The sequence below is a fragment of the Molothrus aeneus genome, chromosome 1, assembly GCF_037042795.1.
Source record: "Molothrus aeneus isolate 106 chromosome 1, BPBGC_Maene_1.0, whole genome shotgun sequence".
NCBI lineage: Eukaryota > Metazoa > Chordata > Aves > Passeriformes > Icteridae > Molothrus > Molothrus aeneus.
This window is the reverse complement of record NC_089646.1, coordinates 118,832,399-118,859,360: the sequence shown is the minus strand read 5'-3', so window position 1 is coordinate 118,859,360 and position 26,962 is coordinate 118,832,399. Positions and strand designations below refer to the sequence as shown.

General features: G+C 37.3%; 1 protein-coding gene across 1 annotated transcript in view; it reads right to left on the bottom strand.

Moving 5' to 3' along the window:
* Positions 1-26,962, bottom strand: part of PREX2 (phosphatidylinositol-3,4,5-trisphosphate dependent Rac exchange factor 2) — a 173,363-nt gene that overhangs the window by 121,289 nt on the left and 25,112 nt on the right. The window contains exons 3-7 of the mRNA XM_066563765.1: positions 7,583-7,654; positions 7,384-7,506; positions 5,512-5,616; positions 2,631-2,732; positions 786-947 (exon numbers count right to left, since the gene is read on the bottom strand). Of these exons, the coding sequence (XP_066419862.1) occupies positions 786-947; positions 2,631-2,732; positions 5,512-5,616; positions 7,384-7,506; positions 7,583-7,654 (564 nt within the window). The remainder of the gene's footprint in view (positions 1-785; positions 948-2,630; positions 2,733-5,511; positions 5,617-7,383; positions 7,507-7,582; positions 7,655-26,962) is intronic.

Here is a 26,962-nt window from a genome sequence, read left to right as displayed (position 1 = left end):
CTTTATATTTCTTTCATTGAAACTTCATTTGTGTTTGCCTTCCATCCCCATGCAATCAGCTCAGACATGCCAATAAACAACCAAGGGAACTTAAAGATACACTCTTATCTGCACCTGCCTTTCCATATGAACTAATTATAGTGCTCAGAATCGTTCAAAAGGAAGATTTTGGTGCTACAACTACTTAATCTTTTTGTTTTCTTGGGGAAAGCGTGGCTCTTCTGGTTACTACTTAAAATTCTAACTCAGAACCAGATCTATGGTTACTTCACAAAACTTGGTTGAAGCACTAAAGTTCTTCCATTTGCAAATCATTAAAAAGCCCTACAAATCTCACACAGATTCCATTGAATGTGTTCAAATTAGTTTAGCTCACCCAATATCAAGAGACTACCAACAAGCTGACAAAAACTTACAGGCTCAATGCTTAACCAATAATAAACAATATTTTTCAACCAAAGTGCTGCTAGGCCAGCATAGACAGCAGTAAAATAAAATCAGCATTTAAATTAGGATTTATAAATGTGTCTGTGTGCACAGATATATGTTAATACAAATGCTAAATAACTATCCTCCCTCGAAGTCTACTATTTCATACAGCATTGCTTAGTCATGGAAATGGAAAACTTAATTTACAGAGTAGATCTCAAAAGCTGTGACTTCACAAAACTGGGGACTTGACAGAACCTCGGGATCACAAAAACAGTGCAACAGATAACTGGGGAAAACTGATACTCTCCCCTCAACATAGAAAGCAACAAATCTTATGACAGTAATGACAGTACCTCCCATCCTTCAACGTGAGACTGCCATTCTTCCAAAAATTCTAATTTTTCCATTTGTCTCTTGGCCTCATTTATGTTGGAACAGACAGCTTTCATGGCCTGGAGAGCTTCCATTAGGGCTGCATAGTCACTGTGCTTCCTTGGAGTCCGCTTCAGTAACTCCTATTTAGACACAGAAAAAGGGGGAAAAAATAAAAGGAAAAAAAAGAAACCAGTCTTTGATCTCTAAAGGTCCATTACAGGAGACTTAAACCAAACCAGCATACAGAAAAAAAATAGCCAGTCTTCTCTTTTACTAAGCAGAAAAGCAGTAACACTTCTAAAATGGTCCTAGTAGGACACTAAAACTCAAGAGTAACTAATTATTAACAATAAATAATCATCATGATTTAGGAAGATTTCATTTCAGCTACTTTCTCCTCCAACAATGTTTCTTCATGTTGAGCTTTGGGATTTGGGTTTGTTTGTTTTTTACACTCTGCAGGATACAACTGTTCAAGAGCAAGGATAACAATTCTGCTTAAAAAACCAGTAGTCCTCTAATGTCAAAATTAACACCGGCCTTTCCTGCAACTCAGGGCCGAAAACACATTCCTTTAGCTCCACTCTATTGTTTAACCTCATGCAATGCAGCAAAGCAGTGAACAATAGCTTAGGTGACTCACTGATTTCAGATGTACTGGCAGCAATGCTGACAAACAAAAGTGGAGCCACCAGCATTTGTTTGAGATTTCCCATCTCAAGCTACCAACTCCCCATTTACAGCTGGGCTGACTGAGAACAGCCTTCAGCAAAGCCCTAACCCTGCTGCCACCACACCCTGTATTTAAATTTTCTTAATATATTCATTTCATTGCTCTAGAGTAATTCATTAGTCATTTTTCCCTGTTTTATCTGTATGCCTTTCAAAAACAGAATAGAAAAATAATTTCAGAATAGACCAAGGGAACTGTAAAGCCACAGCTATCTCAGATGACTCACACCTCATTGTAATGACTATATTTTTAATCTGTTTAAAAAACTTTTTTATTCTTGCCTGTTTCTTACTTGGTTTTTTTATGTCATGCCTCATAACTGGCAACTTTGCAGATCAACACTCACACATGCATTGCGAAAAATACTGTCTCAACAGTCATTTTTCAGGTAGCTTTTAGAGTAGAATTTGCTCTGGTTTTCCTCTCAGAGTTTGGAACAATAAGCAATACAAAATCTTAATTTGTTAAGCAATTACTTGCTTAAAATACTTACTTACTTTCTTGTATTTTATTTCTTAAGAGAGTAAATTAAAAGTCCAGATGTTTGAATGTCTAATGTTTATCACCACATTATCATTTTTCATTTATTTAAGCTGTCACAATATGATAGCAATAAACATATAATTGTACATAAAACCATTTACAGCACCTTACTCCACAGTTTTTCTTGTGAAAAAATCCATTAATATTTTTCATTTTCAGTTTGCTGATGGTAAATTAGCATCATCAAAGTACACCACCCGCAAACTCTGCTATCCCAGCATTTTAAGCAAGGGCATGATTGAACCCAGCTGAAATTAGTCTCATTAAACTCTCCCAAATGGCTCACTTCTGCCCAACAATGGGGAGGCAACCTTACAACTACAAGCAGAACAGAGCTAATCATCTCAATCCAGCCAAGCTCCTCAGTTCTTTTAATACTGATGTCAGAAGACTTGCCACCAGCTTTAATGGGAGCAAGGCTAGGTCCAATATCTTAATAAAGAGATAATTCACTGCCTAGGAAGATTGTTCCTGGGATTCAGAAACATGCTTAGCAACCAGTTTTATACAGGAAGTATAAAGTCCTCAATAAAAATCTTGTGAGTACCTTCAAAAGAAGGGGATACTTGCATATTCTCTGTATTGGTGTCACTAGATATCCCTCCAGGGGTACATCTGTGTTCTTGCGTCCTCCAAGGAGCATGCAGTTCTGGAGAGGGAACAGGTTCACAAATTACTGAAAAATCCCAAGAAAATGATCAGAAATAAAGACAAGAGCATAGGTATACAGCAGTGTTTGGCTAAAGTATACACAAACTGTAAATATATATATAGAAGGAGGGAGGTTTGCAAGACTGTCAAAAGTACAGGCTTGAACATATGCACAGGCTATCACACATGACAAGAAGTCAAAAAGGCAGAATTCAGGCATCTCACACTAGTACCTTCTTCATCCAGTCTGATGAAGAGGACTTTTTCTTACAGTTTGAAACTAAAAAACAGTAAATAAAATGCTCAAAATATGCTTTCAGACTTCAACAAACAAAAATAAAAATATTTCAGGTTGACCACTACAGCTGATGCTGTTTCTAAAAAGTGTTTGCAGCATTAAGTAGTATCAAAGATGGTTTGAATGTTTGAATATGGCCATCCTATTAACATTTAATTTTTTTTTACACACCTCAAAAAAACCATGTTCTATTTTCATGCTTCTATATTTAAATTTGATGTGAAATGAATAAAATATCCTGAAGTCATGGGCAAAAGGCTATGAAAAAGTTTCAACAAGACATCTGATTATGGAAGCAGAGAGTAAATTAAACATTGGGTGGAAGTACCCAATAAAAGTAGCTGAGAGAGAAAAGAATAAGGGCTTTTGGGAATAAGAAAACACACAAAGCACATCACAGCAAATATTTGGAATTGCTGGAATTAAAGTCTAAGTACATAAAGACCTAAAGTAATGATGACAATTATTTTATGGAGAGTTCAGAAGGAATTGTGATGCAATGCATGAGATAATCTCAGCTTCAAAGAACAAGTTGCCTAAACTGAGGACACTAAAGAAAGGCAGTTTAAGGCAGCCAGATGAGATGTTGTGAGATGTTGACACAGGCCACAGATCTGGATGCAGACACATTGTTGATGGAACAGAGGCTGCACAACTGGCTGGCCACCCAACACACCGCTCCCACAACCAATGCTGCCAGGCGATCTCCACACCCACTCTTAAGTCTCTGCTTTGTACTCATGCTTAACCACTTCTGGCTTATCCTAAAGGATGCTTTAGCCTAAAGGATTTCACTTCCAAACACAAAAGCTTTACTGATAAAAGATAAAGATAATACTGATAAAGATAATGGCAATGCAGACTATAGTTGATAATTTACTGATAAAGATAATGGCAATGCAGACTATAGTTGTTATAACAACTTCCTCTATATTCAAAGCCTCAAAAGTTCTGGTTTCAGCTCCCAGTAATTTATAGATAACCACAACTCTAATGACCTGAACCCTTTGGTGTGCCCAGAAGGCTTTGCTGTGCTTTCAAATCATGCCCTAAATCTACAAGGAACCCAAACCAGATGAGAAAGACCTCTGCATCTGCCCCAGAGCACCTAAAACTGATACACCATGAACTGCCACAATGGCACACTTGGCTTCCTCTGTCACTAAACAAGCTCTTTGTAATCTTTCTCCAGTATTTTGCTTTTTGCCTCTCTAGTCAGCATTCACCCTTTCTTTTTTAGTCTGGCCATTCTGCTCCCAATACAAGAATCACACATATGAAGCTCCCCAGTCTGGGACAAAATGAAAGATATTGTGTCAACCACTGAGGAAACATAGGACAACTTTGAAGCAGTTTTTAACTGTGAATCACCATTTCTGTGTAAGAGATTCTTAGCAAAAAGGCAGTTGGTGCCTCATGTCACACAGTATCTCCCACAATAAGGAAATTCCCACACTGCTCATTAACTTGGCTGTAAGTAAGTGCAGCTGGGGAGTCAGCTCTGGTATCTTTCAAAGCATCAGTGTGATGCAATAGGACTTCACCAAGAACACCGTCAACAGCAGTAATGAAACTCTACAGCATGCTAGAAGTAATTAATAAAATTAACTGAAGACTTGTGATACTGTCAGCGTTGGCAGAATCTTTTTTTCTCAAACACATCTGTGATGCTTTGCTGAAAGGGTCATTTGTTCTCCAGTCCCAAAACACAATGATCAAATCTGATCAGTCCAAAATTTGATAGCATATCCATGGACACTTGCTCAGGTATTTAAGTTCCAATATAGTAGACCACTCATTTCAAAGCTGAACTTTTTACCACAGGAAACTATGGAGGAAACACAAAAATCATTCCACACTGTTTCCACACTGTTTCCTGCTTTTAACAACTAAAGTCAACTATTAGCAAACTCAGTATTTACATGAAAATTTGTTTTGCTATTGAAAAACCATGAGGATATCAGACTTAACATTTCCAAACCCCTCCTTACTTGTCTTATAAAGCGAAAGACTACTTGTGGAGCTGTTTCCTTCACCTTGGATTAAGTCAGCATCTAAGATTACAATGGCTACTCTATGATCCATAACAAAAGCTTTTTCTGTCTGCAACAGCACTGGCTATAATAGCAGAATGTGGACCTCCTCTCCAGAAGTTCTGCTGAGTTCTCCAGCTCCTTTCTACAATTCCTCTCCCTATCCCTCCTCATCTATTTTATCCTATTCTTTGTCCTTTCTAGAGAGTCACACCCTTGTATCCTGGCCAGTAAGTTCAAGGTACACTGCCTAATTCTGTATTTTCCACAGATCCAAGCAAGCAGTGAAAATATGATTTAACCACCCCCTTCTTCTGGAAACACCACCCCCACCTAAAATTGTCTGCTAACCACTTGCAGGTGTGCTTGTACTTGTTACATGGTGGAGGTGAAAAAAAAAATCTAAAAAATACAAAGTTAGAAACACCAACTCAAAGTTTATTTACCAAAAGAAACGTTCGCACTGTTCTTATTTTGTTCAGGTCAAGAAGAACTTTCTGTGCCTTCTCGTGGTTGCTACAGTACTCATCATAGATACGGAATTTCTCTTTCTGCAGAAACAAAAAGAGACATTGTTTTTCACTTGTCATTTTGGGTTTGTTTTAATTAATAAAACATGGAGTGAACCCTTTGCAAAGCTAATATGGCCTTCATTCTAGCAAGTCAGCTCTTCTTCATACATTTATTATTTGAGGTCTAGCCTCAAATTATGAACAGTCTGGAAGTACCACTTGGGAATTTCAAACACAGATTCATAGAAAACAAGGTCGAAAGGGACCTCGGGGATCATCTGGTCCAACCTTTCTTGGCAAGAGCATGGTCTAGACAAGATGGCCCAGAATCCTGTCCAGTGGAATCTTAAATGTGTCCAATGTTGACAAATCCACCACTTCCCTAGGGAGATTATTCCAATGGCTGATTGTTCTCACTGTGAAAAATTTTTCTTTGGTGTATAATTGGAATTTCACCAGAAGAAACTGGTACCCATTACCCCTCCTATTATCCACGTGATTCTGTAAAATGGGAGTCTCCATCTTTGTAGCCACCTTTTAAATACTGGAACATAGTGATAAAGTCTCACTTAAGCCTTTTCTCAAGTCAGCTCCTGCAGGCAGCCACATGGAACACTTCCCATGATCATCCTTGTGGTTCTTCTCTTAAACCTGTCCAGACTGTCCACATCTCTTTTGTACAGCAGGGACCACAGAATTCCAGCTGAACACAGAACTCCAGCTGTGGCCTAACAAGCACTGAGCAGACAGTGATAATGATCTCTTTATCTCTGCTGGTGATGCTCTTACTGTTGCAACCCAGCATTCTCTTGACTTTATTTTTTTTTGTCACAGCAGCACACCGTTCAATCATATTGAGATGGTGGTCCACCAGGACATTGATGTCCCTTTTCATAGAGCTGAGCCTCAGCTGGATAGATTCCAGCCTGTGCTGCACTCCCACAAACACACATGATAAAAACATACATGAAGAAAATGCAAAATGAATGGCTAATTTGTTGACATTATTACCCAATTTGCTGCTAACACTTGTTTTCAAATATGATCCATTTTTCTGCAAAGTTAAAAACTGATGTTACTCAACTTCTGTAAATTGTTTCCACTAACCATTAATAGATTTTGCCTGCCACAATGAAAAATTAAAGACTTAACAAACAAATGTGACTCTAACCAGAGATAACAATGAAACCTGGACCTTTTGTTAGGTCTACAACTGAAAGCAAACCAATTTGTCTTCATTTTGCAAAGCTCTGTAAGAGTAACATCCTTGTTTTGCTCCAACAGGAAAAATAATACTCCTAGAAACCAATTACTACAGGACATACAAACACACTTGTTTGTAGAGGTACTGCAGTTGCTGGAAATAAAATAACAATCCAGAACCATGGAGGTATTTGATCCAATATATACAACTCTTTACTAACTATTCACATTTTTGCAGAGCACTAAGGGGGAATAAAAAGATAGTACTACTCTTGCTGCATGCAACCTTGTACCTCCACCTAACACACAGGAATAGCTTTGCCCAAGTTGCAAGGCTCAGTTTGTCAGCCTGAGCTGATCTGGTGAATATAAAAATGATGAAACACCACAAGTGTCATTTAATATGTTCTTTCTTCCCTGCCTCCCATCTCTTTTTTTTTCCTTGGACATGACAGTTACCAAGAGATGAACTTCATTATGCAATCAAGCCATAGTTAGGCTTCATGACTATGTACCCTTATCATCATGATGGTAATTAATAAAGGCAAAAAATTAAAAAAAAAAAAGATGTGGAAAAAAAGGCTGAAATAAAAGATAGCATACATAATTCAGAAAGCAGGTTCCAATTTCATGCTGTGCATTAGGTTCTGGCTGTAAACAGTCCTCCACAAGGGACAGGAAGTTTTTGTGAACTGCAAGAATATCTTCAATATTTGAAAACAACATCTGCAAAAGAATAAAACATACATAAGTGAAACATCAGACACAAAACAGAAGAAAAAAATGCAATTAGGAGACTAACCTTAACTGTTTCTTCTGTAACATTTTTATCCACTTTGGCTGCAGCACATTGGATCATTCGGTGAAGAAAAGCCTGCATGAAACAAGACAAATAAGGAAAAAGTTATTTCAGGAAGACTTGAACAACTTCTGGCATGTTATGCTTTAATTTGTTTCCCAAACTGGATATAGAGCCAGATCAGAATATTATTCAGAATTTAAAGTAAGCTCTTTATTTATAAATCATTTAGTAGTCCTGTTATTCTAATGTAATAGAAGACCTATCTACACAGTGTTAAAAAGAGTAAAATATTAATGAAGCTGAGAAACTGAACATTCTCTGAAGTACCACTTCCATTCTGCACTCATATTACAATCAAGCAAGAGAAAAATATACTACTTTTCAAAATCTCACTCTATTACTTTACAAATTGAGCACAAGACAACCCAAAAGAAGATGCTAATTTCCAAATTAAACTAATCAGGAGATACTATTATGTCATGTAAGTTTTACCAGAGCAACCAAAAGTCAGATTTCAGATACATTAATAATGAACCTTATTGTAAAGTAAATTGGCTTAAACAACAGTCAGCTGCACCTCGTTTTGCCTAATGAAAACTCTTCTGTCTTGCCTCCCCAAGAACCTAATCCCCAGTGATCAAATCAGAAGTTAGTACTGCCACCAATGAAATACCAAAATTGTAAGTTTTCTTTCATTTTACGTTCAAGAACGGGACAGAAAAAGAAGATGTGTACAGTAAGCAATTCCTAAAGAAATAAATAACTCAAGTACAAAGAGCAGAATTAATTTTCATTAATTCACTTCATTGCAAAGGATATTGGTATGTCCTAAAAAGTATCTACAAACTGTAGACTAAAATCTTACATTGATAATTCTTCACACAGACATGCATATTCTTCAGTCATTAAAACCTGGCACCATGAGTGCACAAATGTCATGTCTTTCATAACCATTTAGCTCCAAGTCACTGTGCATTGTACACTGTACATGAGCTCATCTAAATTCTGGCGTGGTGCAAATTCCATAAAAGAGGCAATAAATAACCCCTGTGTGGAAAGATAGCAGTCACAGCAGCCCTTCTTGCCCTCTGCTGGGACTTAAACATTTTCATTCCCAAGCAATGATCCTTTCTCCGCTGAAGAGGACTATGTAACTGGCATTACACATTTTTATTACTGAAGAGTCAAATCTAGTTATCCAGGACATAAACTGAATTAAGTTTGGAATACTGCCAGCACACTATATGTTTCCTATCACTCTCTACAACGATGTAGATTTTCTAGTTCATTAAACTCGTCTTTTTCCTGACTATTTGTGCTTCCTTTTTAATGTTTTACTGGTGCTACAAAAATGCCATTAACTCATTTGCAGCAGTTAACTGATGGTGGACGACAGCTTTTACATCATTCCTTGCTAAGAACATCCCCAGGGGTTATGGCAAATTTGCTGCATATATTATCTGTACAACCAATCCCACTAAGAGTGAAAGCCTGCATGACTCTTAGTTAAATTTTGGAAGTTTTCACTAAACCATGCAACACCATTAAATATGCTTTAGAATCAAAGAGGAAAAAATAATTATAAGAACTACCTCTGAAACTCACATCTATTTTTATTATCTGTAATATCTCTCTGTTCACATTATTTCCCCATAGACCAAACATACTGCTCATCTGCACTTATGTTATCTAAGAAGATCTTAATTTCCTGTAACTCTGAAGGAAGGTGAGCATGGAGCTGGCTGATAATGAAACTAAGAAGGAACTGAGAGCTGAGGCATGAGTTATTCCCAAGTGATTCAAGACACTAGAGGGGAGTCAGGAGGTCAAGAAGAGAATATATCAGCTGCAATAAACAGTTGTCCAAGCAGCACTGTCCCAGACATCACATCTGCAGAGGTTATCAGAAAATAAATCCAGGAAAATCTAAACTTTTGCAGAGCCCAGACACAAATCACTAATTAAGGTAGGGAGGCCTGGGACAATTTCAGTCCCTTCCTGTAACTTCTTGGAAGCCCCTGTAATATTTTGCTGTACTCATTCCGCAGGGGTAGTGTGTCTGGTGCGAGGCCAGATTTTTCCCTAAGATTGCCAGCTGTTCACAGTATCATGGAACCATAGAATGGCCTATAGGTTGGAAGGGACCTTAAAAACCATCTAGTCCCAATTCCCCTGCCATGGGCAGGGACACCTTCCACTAGAACAGATTGCTCAGTACTCCATTGTTCTCCCTATCAATGCAGATTTGCTTCCTGAAAAAAAATCATTATGCTGTCTCAAAAAATCAATGCATGTGACAATTTGAATTTTTCAAGCACTTACATGAAGTTCTACAAACTGCACATATTGTAAAATAATTTGAATAATTTCACATTTCCTAGAAAAGCAGTGTTAAGAGAATTCAGGGGAGCACAGGTAGGGATGGATGTGTCCAGCTCCAAGGCCGATCCCTGGCAGACTTCACCTGTTGTGGAGTGAATAATGCAAAGCATTGATGAAACCCAGGTTTCCAGGACATAAATCCCCTTATCAATTCCCTTCCTGGAGCACAGAGACACCACAGACTCCACACACATAACACCTCTGCACTAGTACTTTCCCAGGGAGAATGGACAGCCATCATCAGGCAAGAGGATGGAGAAGTAATTGTTTGGGTTTTTTTTACAGTGTAAAATAACTTCAATCCAGCACTGCAACTATGAAAAGACTAATGTCTCTGAACTCATATAAACACACAGGTCTCAGAGAGGGCTGACTACTCAAAAAAATCTCCACAATTATTTAAGCATCAACCGAGGACAACCATAAGCATTTCTGCAAAAATTAGCAGACAGAGAAAAACAGGTAATTTGCAGACACAACTGTAAGGAGGACACAGAAATTACAGATTTTAAAAGAAAAATATATAAGGATGGACAGAAACTACTCAGGAGCTGTCAGGTAATGGAAAGAAATAATTATATAAGCTTTTGAAATCATACCAGTAAGCTCTAATTAATCATAGAAAAAACGCATCTCTAAAAACATAAAAGTAGAATGGACATCTCAGCCAATTCACAATTCACTAAAGAAATGGACACATAAAAAAAAAAAAAAAAAAAAAAAAAAAACAAACCAAGAAGTCAGGAACTCCTCTGAAATAGCACTGAGTTCCTTCTAAAACTTCCACCATTACTTCAAGTATGAGACTCCAAGTCCACACTCATTACTGAGCACCACATGAAGGTGAATGAAGGAGCAAAGCAATTACAAATTGTAAGGAAACAATAGGACTGACCAAACAGGTGTAGGAATCAATAGTCATACATGATTTCCATGCTTACAAAAAAGCAAAAAACCAACAAAAATCACCGAAGTGAAAAATCAGTTCAACCCCAATACAATTACATCAGACATACATGCCAATAAATCATGACTCATTTGCATTTACTACATCTTGCTGAGTTTACTGCAGTATTCATCTACACTAGTGTAGAAGTTTCATAGCACTATAACAAACACAGAGAATAAATATCTCTGTGCACTCCAGCATCCCAGGGCAGTCACATAGACAGGGATCCTCAACTTTCTCAAAGCTTTCCAAGCAGATTCCAGAGTTTCTCTTAGGTTCATTTCAGTTCTTAATTTTCTAAAATAACAGCAGAGACATATGGTATAAAACAGATTGCAATTCTCTAGATTTCCACCTTGTGCCATCAGCATTCTATCCACCTTGCTATAGTAGAGGAATTCGACCCTCCAGCACAGCAAACAACAATTCCTGGCACTCTCTGACAGCCAGAGTATTGGTGATTTCTCTTTTAAGAGATCTCCATGCAACATTTCAGAGCAGCAGCTTGGCTGGCTACCATAAAGAGTGGTGTAAATTTCAAAGACCAGATGAAAAGCAAATATAAAGGAGGATGTTTGTTACCCACATTAAGAAAACAACAGCCAGTTTTGTTTGTCAGTCTTTAGAACTGTTTATGGAAAACTCTGTCACTCTAGGAATATTCTTGAGTCACTCAGAGTGCCACGACTCCTGCCCCCACAAAGCTTGGCATTCAAATTACAAACCTAAACTTTCTAAAGGATCCTCCCAGAAACTTCATTAACATAAAATGGCATCTGCATGAGCAGTGCACATCTGCTTTGGAGAAGAAATGCCCCAAAATACTGATAAAATTCTAAATATGGAGAGTCAAATGGTAAGAAGTTTTATGATCTTTACAAGTCTGAAACTTGCAGACAAAAACATGGGGGTCCAACTAAGTCCTTTGGAATAGGGGAGCAACTACATAGGAAATATATAAGATAATAGTTTAGTGCTAAAGTTCCCTGACTCCATTCAGGTCCTATTGGGAACATAAAAATGCCTCTATTTTTGGCTGTGACTCAGGGTCTCTGTACCATGGTGGTGTAGAGAAGAATAATTCCCCTCTACCCTTGAAAAATGCAGTAAAGAATAATTTGGAGATGATTCCATGCTAATAATAGCAATGAAGCTAATTACACACATTGTTCATCTTACCTGCAAACTGTTACATACTTTCTGTACTACTCCCTGGTCTCATTCTTTTATCCTTTGCCTGGCATTGCAGTAACACAATACAGGAAGCAACGGGCATGAAAATGAAACAATAAAACACTGAAAATCCAAATTCAGAGAATTATAAAAGAATTTGTTCATGATTAAAAGTAAACACTAATGGTTTTGCCTGTCTGCTGATCAGCTGCCATTTTGTGAGGCAGCATTTTTTTACAGAGAACACACACTGGGTTCCTGTTATGGGGATTCTGTCTTCTGGTCTTATCAAAATAAGAGTTGCATTGTTTGTTGTTTGGTAAGGTTTTTTCCTTGATGGTTGCTCTGTGTTTTGTTGGAACAAAAAAAAAACAAAACAAAAACCTACCACTGCTACAGATAGCACAAGGAGCTGCCAACAGCACAAATGACTTCTCTGACATCTGGAATGAAATCAGGGAAAACAAAGAAGTCTGCCTGCAGAAGACTCCCAGGGCACAAAGAGTTTTCGCCTTCTTTACAGATACAAAGTCCAGAAATTATGTCAGAGCTCCTGGATCACAAAAGATATGTAACTATCTTTCTGAAAGTAATAATCCTACTTGGGATTAAGCCTACAAATAAATATTGGGTTTTATCTAAAAAAAAAAAAAATTAAATAGTTAGTAATTTTTCCCCCTCAGAATTCTTTTAACAGCATTTCTACCCTTAATTCTACACTGCCACAAACAAAACCAAGGTGAAATGCAAAAAACATATGAATTTTTAATAAGGTAATTTCCTGCACATTTTCACTTTAGGAAAACCAGTTCAAGTGAAGTGCCCAACTTATCATAAAGCCTTCTGAATAAAGCTGTTATGGACATTAAAATAGAATACAATTTTATTTTGCACAGTGTCAAAGACAAAATCCTGTAAAGGGACGCACTATAAGGAAAACCTTTCTGTGCCTATGATAATAACCTCATCTTCACAAATTTAGAAATACAAATATGAAATACCTGTAGTTTCTATGTTCTCTCTTTACATTCTTAATGTAACTGTAGGCATCTGCATGGTGGCAAATATTTTGGTCTTTTCACAATATTCCAAATGATCCTAGAGAGAACATGAAGATCTATACTTGGGAAGAAAACAGCTCTCTGTCATAGCTGACTAGCCTGTTGTGGCTAATTCAGTTCACAGGCATCGAGGTAGCATTTAGCACAGCAGTTTTGCACACTATAATTAATGCACATCAGAGTCCAAGTCCCAGAAGAACACCAAGCCAGTTTTGTTGAAGCACTTTTGTTTGATTTCACCACAAGGAGGAAAAACACAAAAATCAATAGAGAAGACTCCGGCAGCAGTAGCAGCTGTGGCAAACACTGTGTTCCTACCCTCCTCTTCCCATTAACCTGTGCCAGCAGCAGTGGCAGTAGCTGCTCAGGCTGGCTTCTGCTACTGAACAAAAGACTCTTCTTCTCTCTCCAGTGATTCACCAGCTGAGGCACCACCTGTTTCTCCCATCTTGCCTGCAGGACTGGATGAATCACAACCAGCAGCGAGAGCATCAGCCAAGGTCAGATACATTCTTTCTCCCTGCTGTACCTAGAGCTACTTTCAAAGCTGGCATCATATTCCAGTGCCTGTAAGTACAGAGGGAATAGATGAACAACATCTGCAATGTTTTCTATTCTAGAGATAATTTCTTTTCCCAATCTACCAAACAATCCACTTCTCCATTCATCTGATCCTAAGGGGCAGCAGTCTGTCTGAAATAGCATCCCTGACTTAAAGTAAACATGAATTCATAAGTACACACACAAATAAAGAAACTAATGCTTTGAAAATATGTGTCTTCATAATATTTTCATACATTATTAATATGATGACACATTTTGGGATAATCAACCCATTCTCCATCATGCATCCTTTTTTTTTTTTCCCTCTATCATATCAGAAAATTTCTAAGAGTAGAGCAGAAAAAACCTTTCCTCATCCTTCTTCAACCCTCAATCACCTTTTCTGCATTTTGTGGTCACTGACAGTATTTTTCAACTTTTTACTGGACATATTGTTCTTTCTTTCATGCACTTTGAGACTTTTAAGTCAGCTCCCTTCTTTGACGAGGAAGCGCCCCCTAAACTCATGTTCCCCACCTCTAAAATCACCTGAGCTTTCACTTTTGATCCCTTCCTTCCTTTCAGCTCCATTGCAGATGAAAGTAAGAGATTTATAGTTACAGTCCAGTTCCACACAGCCAGGCAGGATGTCCAATGTCTCCACCCTCTTCCTTGCACTGAAGCCATTCTCAAAAAGATTTAGTACAACCTTTTCCTGGCCCAGTTTAGAAGACATCTATTCCTTTTCTTCCCAGATGTCAAGAATCCTGCCACTAAAATAAGGATATCTAGTATCCTCATTTTGGAAACCTGTTCTTCTGAGGACCAGCTGTGTTCTTGCTGGTCAACAGCAGTTTGGTTGATGAGTAACGATGGAGGCACTCGCACACTTGCAGTTGTGATCATTCCAAACCTCACCAAATCAGAGGCTGAGGTCTGGCTGGCTCACACATGCTTCTGTGATCTGATGCCACATAGAGCAAACTTCTAGAAGATCGCCTACATTTTTGCTTAATTAAAATACAGCTTAACCAGAGCTTTAGCAAAAGGCCATATACTGGCAGAAGTGATGTACCCCCACCTGCAAAATAAGCAGAATGCAGTTTGTCTAATATTTTTAGCAAATATTTTATGTAACATGAATTGCTACTAACCAAGCCTTTATCCTATTAAAAATACAAACAAGTTACATTTCAATCACCAAGAGAGGTTCTGGAAGGCAAAAAAAGAGATTGGCCTGACCCCTTTGAATTTCTGAACAGTCTGTTGGGATTGCAGCAAACTGACCAAATAACAGGCATCCATATCAATAAACAAAATGCTTCCAGCATGCCAAGATTCCTCTTAATTACATTTTGAAGATTTTTTTGATGAAAAAGATACTCTGTATTAAAAAACATTCACATGTATGTGGAATTCCCTGTAATTCCATAATTCCCATAATCCTATGGGTCCTGTTGGTGTATGTCATGGAGTGAATAATGTACTGCTAATCACATAACTGATCTTGTATCACTCAAGTTGAAATGGAAAAGAAATGACGTCTACCATTACAGCTTACTTCTCATAAAAGTCAGCTGTTTCCTGAATTTATAGAACACGAGGTTCTTGTTAGGAAATCCCAGTGAATTCAGCTGTGTCCACTACTAGCAAACCAAAACAAGAAACTAGGAAACCTCAGAACAAGTGTACATCTGGAAGTAACAGTATGTTCCCACCGTATTGCAATCACAATTAGAAAAGTATTCGTATGTTTGAAACCTTTATACTTCATACTGCAGTTTCTGCTTCTTTTATGCAAGAATATCTTTCTCTGTTCAATTTGGGGAAAAAAATCCTGATTTTTTAATTCAATTTTTACTCACAAAATTAGGATATTCCTAAATTATTTTTTTTAAGAGAAGAAGACCAATTAGGAAGAACTCAACATTCCTAGAATATTTTTGAAACAACTCTTTAATTCTACATAACAAATTTTATTTCTTTAAACAAATCAGTAATTTCAGGAAGTGTAAAAGGTGAGAAATACGTGAGAGGACAAGATGAGAAACACATTTGTCAAAAATGACCCCTCCAAAAGAATTATTTAGATTTTCCAGTTCAATTTAAAAATAATAGTTTGAAATTTCAAAAATATTACAAGGAAGTCATATCTCCTATATCCTTCTAAAGTCCATTAACATGTTTGAAGACCAGTGTGAGTCTTTTCCAACTCAAAAATATCCACCAGAATTAAGAAAGCCATGATCTTTATTACTTATTATGAGGAGGAAACCTGAAATAAATTTAAATTCTGAATGTGGAGATATAATATGTTAAGTATTAATTCCTATTGTATCTGAATAAGGGAGGAAAGTTGACTCAGCACCAATAAAAACAAATTATTTGGTCCTTTATGATTAATGCAGCTTATTAAAAAACAAACAAACATTTTTACATATAAACTGAGGAAACTTGAAAATACTGACAGGCAATCATAATGGAAGCCCACCAACCCCTTTTTACATGCTTAATTTTCAACACAACACTTTTTTTCTAATATTGGAATGCACAGTCCTTAATTATGAAGTTATTTAATGTTAATATGGCTAGATGCTAATTAGGAGTTAGAATGCTTGAGAGAGCTAAAATTTTTATTTTCAGAGTTGTACAAATAAAATGTACTCTCAAACACTGTTCATTGCCAGTTCTGGCTGCCATTTGCATTTGCACACGTGTGCCAAGAAAAACACGAAGGAAGGAAGAACATGAAACAGCAGTTTTCTTCCCCAATTTCAGTTCTTCGCAAAGCCTGCAGGGAAGCTGTAGTGAGTATAGAACTTCTAGAAAGTGCTTGCTCCTGATCACAGAAAAAAAGCTGAAATTCCTATTTAAGTTCTTTCCCAATCAGTAACAATCAGAACACTTCCCTTCTTTAGGAAATATGTCTTGGATAATTCCTATTGCTTGCCATTTAAACAGGTCCATATTTACATACTCATATGCAATGATGCCTCAGTTCATGCAACCATCATTTAATTAACACTGCAGTATGTTAAGTATGTAATGTTTTTCAATTTGAACCAGAATTTTCATTTATTATACAAATGATAAAATAAAGGAGAAAAGTACTAGTTTCTGAAAATTAGATGCCAGTGTTAGTTGCCTTAACTCTATTCCAAAAAGAACACAATAATATAAAAAATTATTTTACACACAGCTTCATACAAACAAAAGGTTGTTATATGTGTCTATTCTCTACCCTGAGCTGGTCTCATGAATTTCCAACTGCCCATATGGTTTTGAACCAATTTCCATGAAAAAGCAATAATTAATATTATTTTTTAGACTGTATTTGGTTCATGGGATACTTCAACTGTGCAAATTCAAAGAATAGTTCATCTTTTATTTCTTTACTGGTTTGATAACTATTAAAAAGAGTAGATGATAAGAAAAAATAGCTCTCTTTTTCCTTTATGCTATACACAAAGCAAATATCTACACATCCATACATCTGCTGCACATTAATTATACCACAGGATATTTACATGCTAATCACCATTTACATCCATCAAAGAGGTTCCACATCTTGAAGGATACAATGACCACTGAGGACATGATTTTAGAAAACTAAATGGAGCATCTTAACATCCAGACTATATGATGAACACCATCTGAATTTATCCACATTAGCTGGATTGTCTTACTGTCAAATAAATTCCTAATTTCAAGAAATATGGACCAGGATTCTACATGCATGCTAGGGAGAAATAACCCCTCACTCATTCACAGGCTATACTTCTCTCACTGGTCCTTTCTTTTCTCCTTTTGCTATTCAAGCACAGAATCTTTTTTTGTCTTATGTAGGTTTATGGCCTGTCTTTGGCTTTGATGAGCTCCCAGCATAATTGCACAACACACTGCCCTGTTTGTGAAGCATGTGTTCCTCAGGAACATAGACTGCATGGCTGTTCTGCCCTTTTCATTCAATTTTATAGGGAAACAGAAGACAAAACCTGATTGCAATATCATTTGCTTTGCCTTCTTAATGAAATTTTTGTTCCAGTGTTGAGACCCTAAGATGACACAGTTTATCATTAACTTTTCCTGAAATAAGAGCATCATTCTTTTAGGCTGTAATCAAAAACTTTAAACCATCCTCTGGTTGAAGCAGAGAGAAATAGGGATTTTTTTTTAGATATTAAACCTGTGAAAATAGTACAAGGAGACTGTCACACCCAGTCAGTCCATGGGGACAGTCTGAAGGGTCACTATTTAAATTAAAAGGAGAATATTCAGCAGCCACAGCATCCTGCAAACCACCCTCCTCACCAGACCACTTGCACCATAACTGCAGACAAGCACAAACAGAGCACAGTGGTGGCAGATGCCATCTGTAAATACTCAACCAGAGTTTGACAGCACTGAATACTACTCATACCAGGACACACTGCTGCTTACCAAAACACCCACGTTGATTCCACAGACTGAAGTCTCACTATGTCTTTCTACATAAGGTTACATAAGGAAATGGAACAGTTTTTAATTCACATTTTTTACTTCATGCATTAATTTGTTGTAAGCAACATCCTTTCACTTCCCATTCTCCAAAGTAAAAAAAAAGAATTGTCTAAACCATTCAAAGCACCAGATACCAGATTTCTAAGAACAACACAAGGGAACAATGGTGTTAGTGGGACCGGGAAATCAAGAAACCATAAATAAATATCAAATATTGTTTTCCAGCATCTTCAATAGTTCTGGATCCTGCAGTTCATGCTTCCTCTGTATGAGGAAATGATGTCTCTGCAGGTTTTCCTTGTTTCCATAATAGACTACTATAATTTGCCATACAGGGGCCAGCCAAAGGCATTGCACTTGCAGACAGTGAGCCATGCAGAGGCTCATCTGCTGGGCAATAATAAAAGCTACTGTGATCACAGTCTCATTTCTGGACTACAAGGTGTTGCTTCCCCACTAGGAAGCCTGACTTATCCCTTTTAAGGAACAGGTTATGGGTGGCACAGGTTATGGATGGCACAACATATCCAAGCCATGGGACCACCCTGAATGTATTGGTAGAGATAGCTTGGGAATGAAGGTAAAATAGCTTCAGGAGCAGATCCACAGCTATGGAGTAGCTTTAAGAAGAGACCCAACATCAAGATCAAGTTTCAAAGTCTTCAGTGTCTACATCATCCTGACAGAAACACCTTCACCTTCCTTCTTCCCTTAGATCGTACACATAGGAATGAGAGGGAGGCAAGCAAGCAGTGAGGTCAGGGCAAGATGCTCTCTCTACTAACACTATTCCAGGTGTTCAGTTTGCACAACTATATCAAAAATTAAGGAAGAAAACATTGCAGGAAGATGGGTTCACTTGAAATTATGAAGCACAAGCCCAGACAAGTAACTAATACTTCACACATAAAAATGAAGCAGACACTACATTAACTAATTCTGTCAGAAGGAAGACGAAAGAAAAGCAGCTTGCTTGGTCTTTCAGGCTTTATCTCATTTTCTCCAAACTGCCTGTTAAAAATTACTAATTGCTAAACTTTGATTTTTTCCAGCAGCATGTGAAAGAAACTGGGATAAGAACACAGGGAGGTTGCCAAATCCACAGTTAGAAACTTTCCACAGGCTTTTTTTTTTTAGAAAAAAACAGAGTTTCATTTCAAAATATTTTTCTAGCCTCTTCTACTGTGAAGATTGCACTGCAATAATTTACAGAATGGATGCTATCTCTATCGATAAACAAAACCATCATTCACAAGAGATTTGACCTTAACCCTCTGTCCTAAAATAGTATGGCCAATTACATAGCAGCAGCAGCCCACATCCTTAAAATATCTTTGACTGAATTATGGAACTAAGTTCTCGTCTTGACTTCTCAAGTTTGCTACAGACTGCAGCTAACTAAAAGAATAAAATGTACAACTAAAACAAACAGCTATCTTTGTCAGAAATAAATTCCAGCAACTAAATGGTGAAGCAGAAATATGTACTCTTGAATTAGTTGCTCTTGTTAAAAAGAAGAGCTCGAAAAAATGCACAAACTGAACTTATCATTACATCAACTTAAGCAATAAACTAAAAGCTTCCAGGAAGTTTATCATCCTGTTTGCTGACTATAATTTGGCTTGTTTTGTTTGGATACCATGTTCCTGTTCCTTCCACTCATGTCCTCCAAATCAGGCAAAAGCATTGAAATGTCACTGCCTATACTCCAAACACTTATCCAGCCCATATATTTTGTGTTATAGGGCAGAAAAAGCTCCCTACCTTCCCTCAAATCTGAGGGAAAGTGCAAAATTCTGGCTCATTTGACTAGAGGGGGGTAACAAAAACATAGGTCAAAAAAGTATCCTAAACATACTGGGCATTTACTGACCCAAGCCAGTGCAAACATTTTGGTAACAGGATGTTAGTTTGATACAGTTTCATTTAAAGAGAAAATCACTGTGGGTCCAACAAACAAGAAGATTTAATGTTTACAAGAAGACCACCATTTGTCGGATGTTATGATATATTTTAATCCTATTTTTACCATCATTTTTATGGAATTTCCTTTCCATTAATACTCTACTTCACCAGAATTGCCAGCAGCAAATGTGTAGAAGAGCACAAATCCAAAATACAGTGTCAGCACTAATATTGTCACTATCATTTCTGTGACAAGAATAACTCATTGATGACCAGCATGGGATACTGCTCACTACATAATTGATAATTTCCTCTAACTTAAGTGTTGTTTTTAAAAATCTGTTCTAAGTCTGGAATAGTGGGGTTATATCTATCACACAAAACAACAGAAAAACTTAAATCTTACCCATGATTTTATAAGACCTCTCTTGCTGATCACTTCAAAGTAACAACTTTAGAAACACAATAGTCATCAAAGAAAATTGTTCTCCCTTTTGTATTTGATAAATCTGCTGAACAACATGAGTTCAAATATTAGCATGAGATAAAACCTAATTTGGTATTAGGGAACATTTCCTTTTCTCCTTTGCAGTCTCTGTCATTATCTACAAAGCACACTAAGCACATATCACATTTTACTCTCTGTGTAATGAAACTCAGCATCCAGGTCTAATAAGAGTGAACAGAAATTTGATAACATGCGAATATTGAACAGAACCCTTTCAATCCCTGAGTGGACACATATTCATATAAAACAGAAATACAACAACCATTGCAACAGAAAAGCCTTCTAGAAACGCCTTCAGTCAGTGTTAACAACATAATGACAAGGCCTTAGAGCACAGAGCTGTCCCACCTGAGGGTGGAAACTTCCAGATGCAAAAAGTTCCAAGGAGGAACACAGGTCACAGGATCCCTTCTGGAAGCACTGTAAAGCTCGTCTCATTTTCCAAAAGGATGGCTGACATCCAGATATTGTTTTTCAACTATCCTTTCAGACAGCAAGGACACTTCTTTTTCACTGTCATTCAAAGAAATAAACCAAAGGAAAAGAGCACAATTTCCTGTCTATTTTTAAAAATCAGAGTTCACCTAAGGAACAAAGGTGGGTGGAGGCCCCAAACTACTGTGTCCTTTTAGACAAAAGTAAGTGCACGGAAGTAGGCAAGATTTAGAGCAACCAGATCATGCTCAAATAAAATAAGCCTGACAGATTTTTTTTTTTTTTTGTTTTGAAAGTCTCTATGTGCAGAAAAGGTGGGCCAAACTGAAGCCAAATCCCAGGTGAAAACAGAGCTGCTCTTGGCTGAGCTATGCCTTAGGAGCTCAGTACATGAACACACTTTTTGAGGCCAGTGCAAGGAGTATTTGGAGGATCTAATGGCCAAAGCCATTTCCTGGTCATGTTGTATTATCAAGTTTTGGTGTACTTTCAAACAGAAAGGGGTCTTAGCCATGGGCCTTTTTCATAGGCTAAAGCATGAAAAGGATCAGATCAGCAGCAAGATCAGACTGAGAAGTCAGCTAGAAATACACACCCTGTCTGTCACATAGCCTTAGTATGTAAATGGGTAAAAGGGAATGGCATAGCTTTATACAAATACCTACCTGTGCAACAAACTATGTTCCAGGCAGCAGGACTAAGTCATTCTCTAAATACCCTGCAATAATCCCTGTATTTTTATTTTCATTTCCCAAGCCAGACATGAATTTGAAAAGTGCTCCCTTTCAGCAAATGGATAAGTATATTATAACTGCACAGTGTGTCTTCTTGTCAAATTTCTTCTGTACATGAAAAATTCCCACAGCAAAATTCTGGATTACAACATACTGTGAAACCAGAAGGGTTTCTGAATGTACCTTGCACAAGTCTCAATGCAATGTTGTCAGTCTGGCAGCAATCCCAAAGCTACTTGACATTCTTCATTGAAGCAGCATGCAAAGATCTGGAAATTTCTCAAACTAAGGAACAAGCAAAGTTGTCAATAGACATGACTCCTGCTCCTTTACAATCAGATTCTTACATGGTCACCCCAGACTATCATATCAGGGAATTATATGAGAACAAATAATAAAACAAATCTTTCTTCTTCCTGAAGTGTTTGGCATTCATTGGAACTAAATGTGTGCTTTCCTTCCCCTCACAGCAAAGGAGAAAAATCAAAGACCTGATTGCTTATTGCATTTGCCTTGTTCTGTTCATTTCCTTGTTAATGTAGGAAATGAGGCAAAGTTTTGCTCTTATGTCTGAAAGAGTGAGAATTCCATGATTCAGATCTAACTCTTAAAGTTCACATCTTGTGTCCCACAGCCTCCTTTTTAGGAAAAAATCAGGCTTCTGTTTTTCCATGGGATGATACAATATAGGATAGGACAGCCAGATTTGGCCTCCTAAGGTCCAAAATCTCTTCTGTATTCAGTGGGAAATCATTACATAAGGCTGATCATGTTAATTCATAGTCTGTGAGCTTGCTGAGCTATGGGCTATTTAAAACTTTTTTAGATTAGGCAGTAGAATTTTGTAATTCTGATAAATTAATAAAGTCTGAATGAGCTTGACCTGCAGTACTGAACCAGTGGGTTCAATGCCCATGTGAAAGGTCCCGCGATCTCTGGAAGAAAACTTATCAGCAGTTCCTTCAGGTTATTCAGTCTCAAAATTTCCAGTGCTGTAAAATCTGCCCAAAGGTCTGATGTGTCTAGTTTTTGAAATTCCTGAGCACTAGAGACAAGCCAAGTAGACAAAATCCTTCCAGGTCCTATGTTTAGACTATGTATGTGCTTTTCAATCCCCATGAACGCCAATGGATTAATTTCTGACCACAGGAAAACATCCGCAGCTTTACTGTTTGTGTCTGTTTGGAGCGAGTGCTGCAACAAGTCTGATGGGCAGGAGGACCTACATGTCTGCTTTTGCCTTACTTCCATGAAGCAAGTCCTGCTCTCAGCAAGGAACTGCTAGTGTGCTAAAGCCTAGTCACTGATTTTTGGCAAAAAATTGACTCGGCAAACTGATAACGGTCTTTTCAATGTTTATCCTGCAACAAATTCTGTTTATTGACCACCTTATGAATAAATCAAATCAGATGTTGCTAAAGCTGACTTTTCACTGTGTGTATGCATAGAGGATTACCACTGCAAAGGGCTCTGTCAGCAGTCTGCACACTCACAGGAGCTGATAAAGAGTCAAATACATTGACTGTTATCAGATCTACTACCATGCTAAATAAAGTCAGCACTCTTTAAGTACAAAATAACAACAGAACTTCTAGCAATTTAAAAGTGACTGGAACTTCCAAGAAAGACAAGCACCTTGGTAACAACAAAGACTTCAGAAGCCCAGAGCAGACTTCCTACCTAGTCAGATATTTAAGTCTAAGAAATAATCATCATTAAGCACTTTCTTTCCCTTATGTATTTATACATTCCCTTATATAACACAAAGAATTCTTCATCAATCAGTTTGAATAAGCCTTCCAAAAAACTAAGCGGTACAAGGAGGTAGAAAAAATGGCTATGGATGGGACATTAATATAATACCCTCTATTACAAAACCCCAAATATGCAAGTGAAGTATCTTCTCACTGGGTAAATCTAACCTACATGGAGGCTAGATTGTCAGATTATACAGATTACAAATGCACTGTTTGAAATGAGGAGGCCCTATAGGGAAAATTAGTCAGCCTATGATTTAATTGATGCATAATTAGGAGGGTATTTTGTTCAAGGTTTTTGATTTTCTAGCACTGTCACCATTGTATATAACAGGTTTGTGCCCTTGTTTGGCCTTCCTAGCAAATTACATATTCCATCTGCATGGTTCAGTCCTACTCCTGTAGATCTCATGCTATCAGATGAACCTCAGGTGAAAATAACTGAATTCAGCCACATATTTTCAATAAATGTCATGTTAGCCATTTAAAGTATATTATCTGTATGATGTTACATCAGACTACAGTAAACAGAAAGTAAAGTGTCATTGTTAGATTTTCTTAGGATATTGATGCTCTGTCACAAATAAGCTGAACAGTAAGGCTTTTTTGGAATTTGGTTTAGATGGCTATGATAATTTTAGAACATATTTTAACGTTTCTTTACATGATTCCAAGGACCTGACTGGGTTCTTACTGGGTTTGAACTTCATGATCAAGCTGCTTTGCTAATTTGGTATACTGATCATTCACTCCTAGAAAGGAGAGAACCTCTTACTGAAATATATTCTTCAAATGTGAACTGTCAGCCAAGTCTACAAGGCAAAATCCAGCATCAATATTTTACTCTTTTTCCTTATCCATAGGGCTGTACACTAAAGATAGCAGATTTGAGTCTCTAAAGCCCATAAAATTGCTGGTTAATTAGATATTTGGGATGCACAAAGCACTGCTTTTTCCACATAATTTAAGGTAGTATTCTGGAAATAGAGTAACCCTCATAGAGTATATTAATCTAACTAGCGTGGTCTTACCTTTTTCCCCCCATCAAAACACATTGGACTGTACAAGCTTTCAAGGTCCAACACTTTCTTCTAGACTTGATAAAAACAAAACCCTGACAAATGTTTCACTCAATTTCACTCACAGGGTTAAAAAAAAGGAAAGACCTGGAGAAAGCAGCCAGAACAATAAGGATGTGCTGATGCAAGCAGGAACTCAACCCCTTTTTTCCATGTCAGAAGAACAAGAACACTCCTCTTAAAGAGGTTTTAGGTCAGAGACCCCAAAAGCAGAAGGCTGGTAGCTAATACTCCTGGCTGAAACAATGTCAAGGACACACTAGAGCACACCCAATGTTGTGATTCAGTGTCAGGGAATTAGTATTTTTATCCCCTTTTAAGCATTAGTAAATTATGCTTGCAGTTTGAAAACAGAGTTCCAGATTAAACTTTAAAGATTATCCAAGTTGCATCTTAAAAGTAAAATACCAAGTAATGGGAAAAAAAAACAAACAAACCAAAAACAATCCTTAAATCATTTAGGGCTTCTGAGCCATGCTTTTAGAACCATGTGCAAAGCCCCAGAGGGATAAACCTTAGATGTTGCTTTTCCTGGTTTCTGCTTGCCCCTCCTTTTTTCTGGTTGTTGGGAGAAGGAGGGGGGGCGGGGGGGGGGTCAGTGGTTTTTGTTTGGTTTGGGGTTTGCTTTTTTAGGTTTATTGGCAATACAAGTAGAAAAACCATCAGCTTTGGAATAACTGGAGACCAATTATTATATCCCTTATCTAGACCTATGGTAACAACAAAATGAGCTCCAACTTATTTGCTACCTTCAGTAACTTTTTCTACATATTGTATCTGTAGAAGCTAGAAGTGAAAAGGGGTGCTGCAACACATTTGTGAAAAAGGCACAGCTGTATATGTAAAATCAACTGGCTTTCTTTGCAAAGAAAAGTGAGTTCTGCAAAGATGCAATTAAAAGTCTTAATTTTCCATGAAGAAGAACCAAAACTGAGAGGACTAAAGCCATAAAATCATCAAATCCACTTATGTGGACTTATGTTCATCTGGAATACTAATTAAGGCCCATATTCCTGTAACAGACCCACATAAATGTAAATATACACTGGTATGAAGTCCTTGGTGCCTAATAATGCCAGATTGCACAGAACACAGTCACAGATCTGCAGCAAAATAAAGTGGAAGCATCACATGCATTCATCTTCTCTACAGAATTTCAGTATAGCTTCACAAAAATCACACAGACAGGGCCTTGGAACAGATTGCTAAACTTCAGCACAATAGCTATATGGGACATTTCTGCTCCCTAGGCTCCACACAGCTCTCTGCAAGTAATGATCTTATAAATTCTTTTTTTTTTTTAAAAAGCCAGAACATAACAAACAAAAAAATTTAGTGCATAGTCAGTGGTTGTACAAGAAGATTTCCTGATGTTCCTGAGGAAATAGGGCACATTGCTGTCTCAGCTACCTTCTCCCTCAAGTGCGGAACCCATTCTTTCATTTTGTCAAGCCTTAAAAAAAACAAAGCAAAAAGAGTATTCAAACAAAACAACAAAACAAAATAAACAAGCAAAAAAGAGGGAAAAAAACACCCCAAAAACATAGCCTTCCTGAAAAAAACATCAACTACACATGGTTTTCCCCTCCTGCAGGAAAGATGGAAAAGCAAAAACCATATGACAACTGTTAGCATTATTGCTTATGTAAATGGAAGAAAATCATCATCATGTCCATAATGCAAGAATTTACCTGGGGCTAGAAACTTTAGCAAAGTGTTTTAAAACCCATGCAGAATTGAATTGCCATTAGTGTCCAAGTTTTTCAGAAGCATGCAACTTGGAAACCATCTTTTTACACGTATGTTTCAGTGTTCCTGCATTCTGTGCAGGAAAAAGCCCATTTTGGAAATCAATTAATTCGTGCATCAGCATTAAGTTAGTTGTATGCATTTTTTTTTACAAAACTTGCAGCAAGTCTGAACTGCAGAACTTGCCAGTCTAGTTACTAATTGTAATTTTTTTCCTTTCAACTGCATGAAATGTACAATAAGTAAAGTATCACACATTTCTCATAGACTCTTCTGCAAGGTTTTGAAGTGAATTTTATATTAAGTTTTTTACTTTAGAAATTAAAATATCATTCAGCAAGGTTTTGGGATATGGCAATTTTTATGTCATTAACTTGGAAATGTCAAGTGTTTCCTTTCTTTCTGTGTAACTACTAAGAATTTACAATAAAAAATAGGTCAGAGTCATGAACTGATATTATAGTACTGATTAACTGCTTCCACAGAACAGTGGGAGCACTGGCTAGAATGGTGGGCCATTCCTAAATTTACAGATCACAGTTCTGTAGACACCAGATCACAGTGGGTTACATTTGGCATATGATATAGCAGAAAGAGATGCTCCG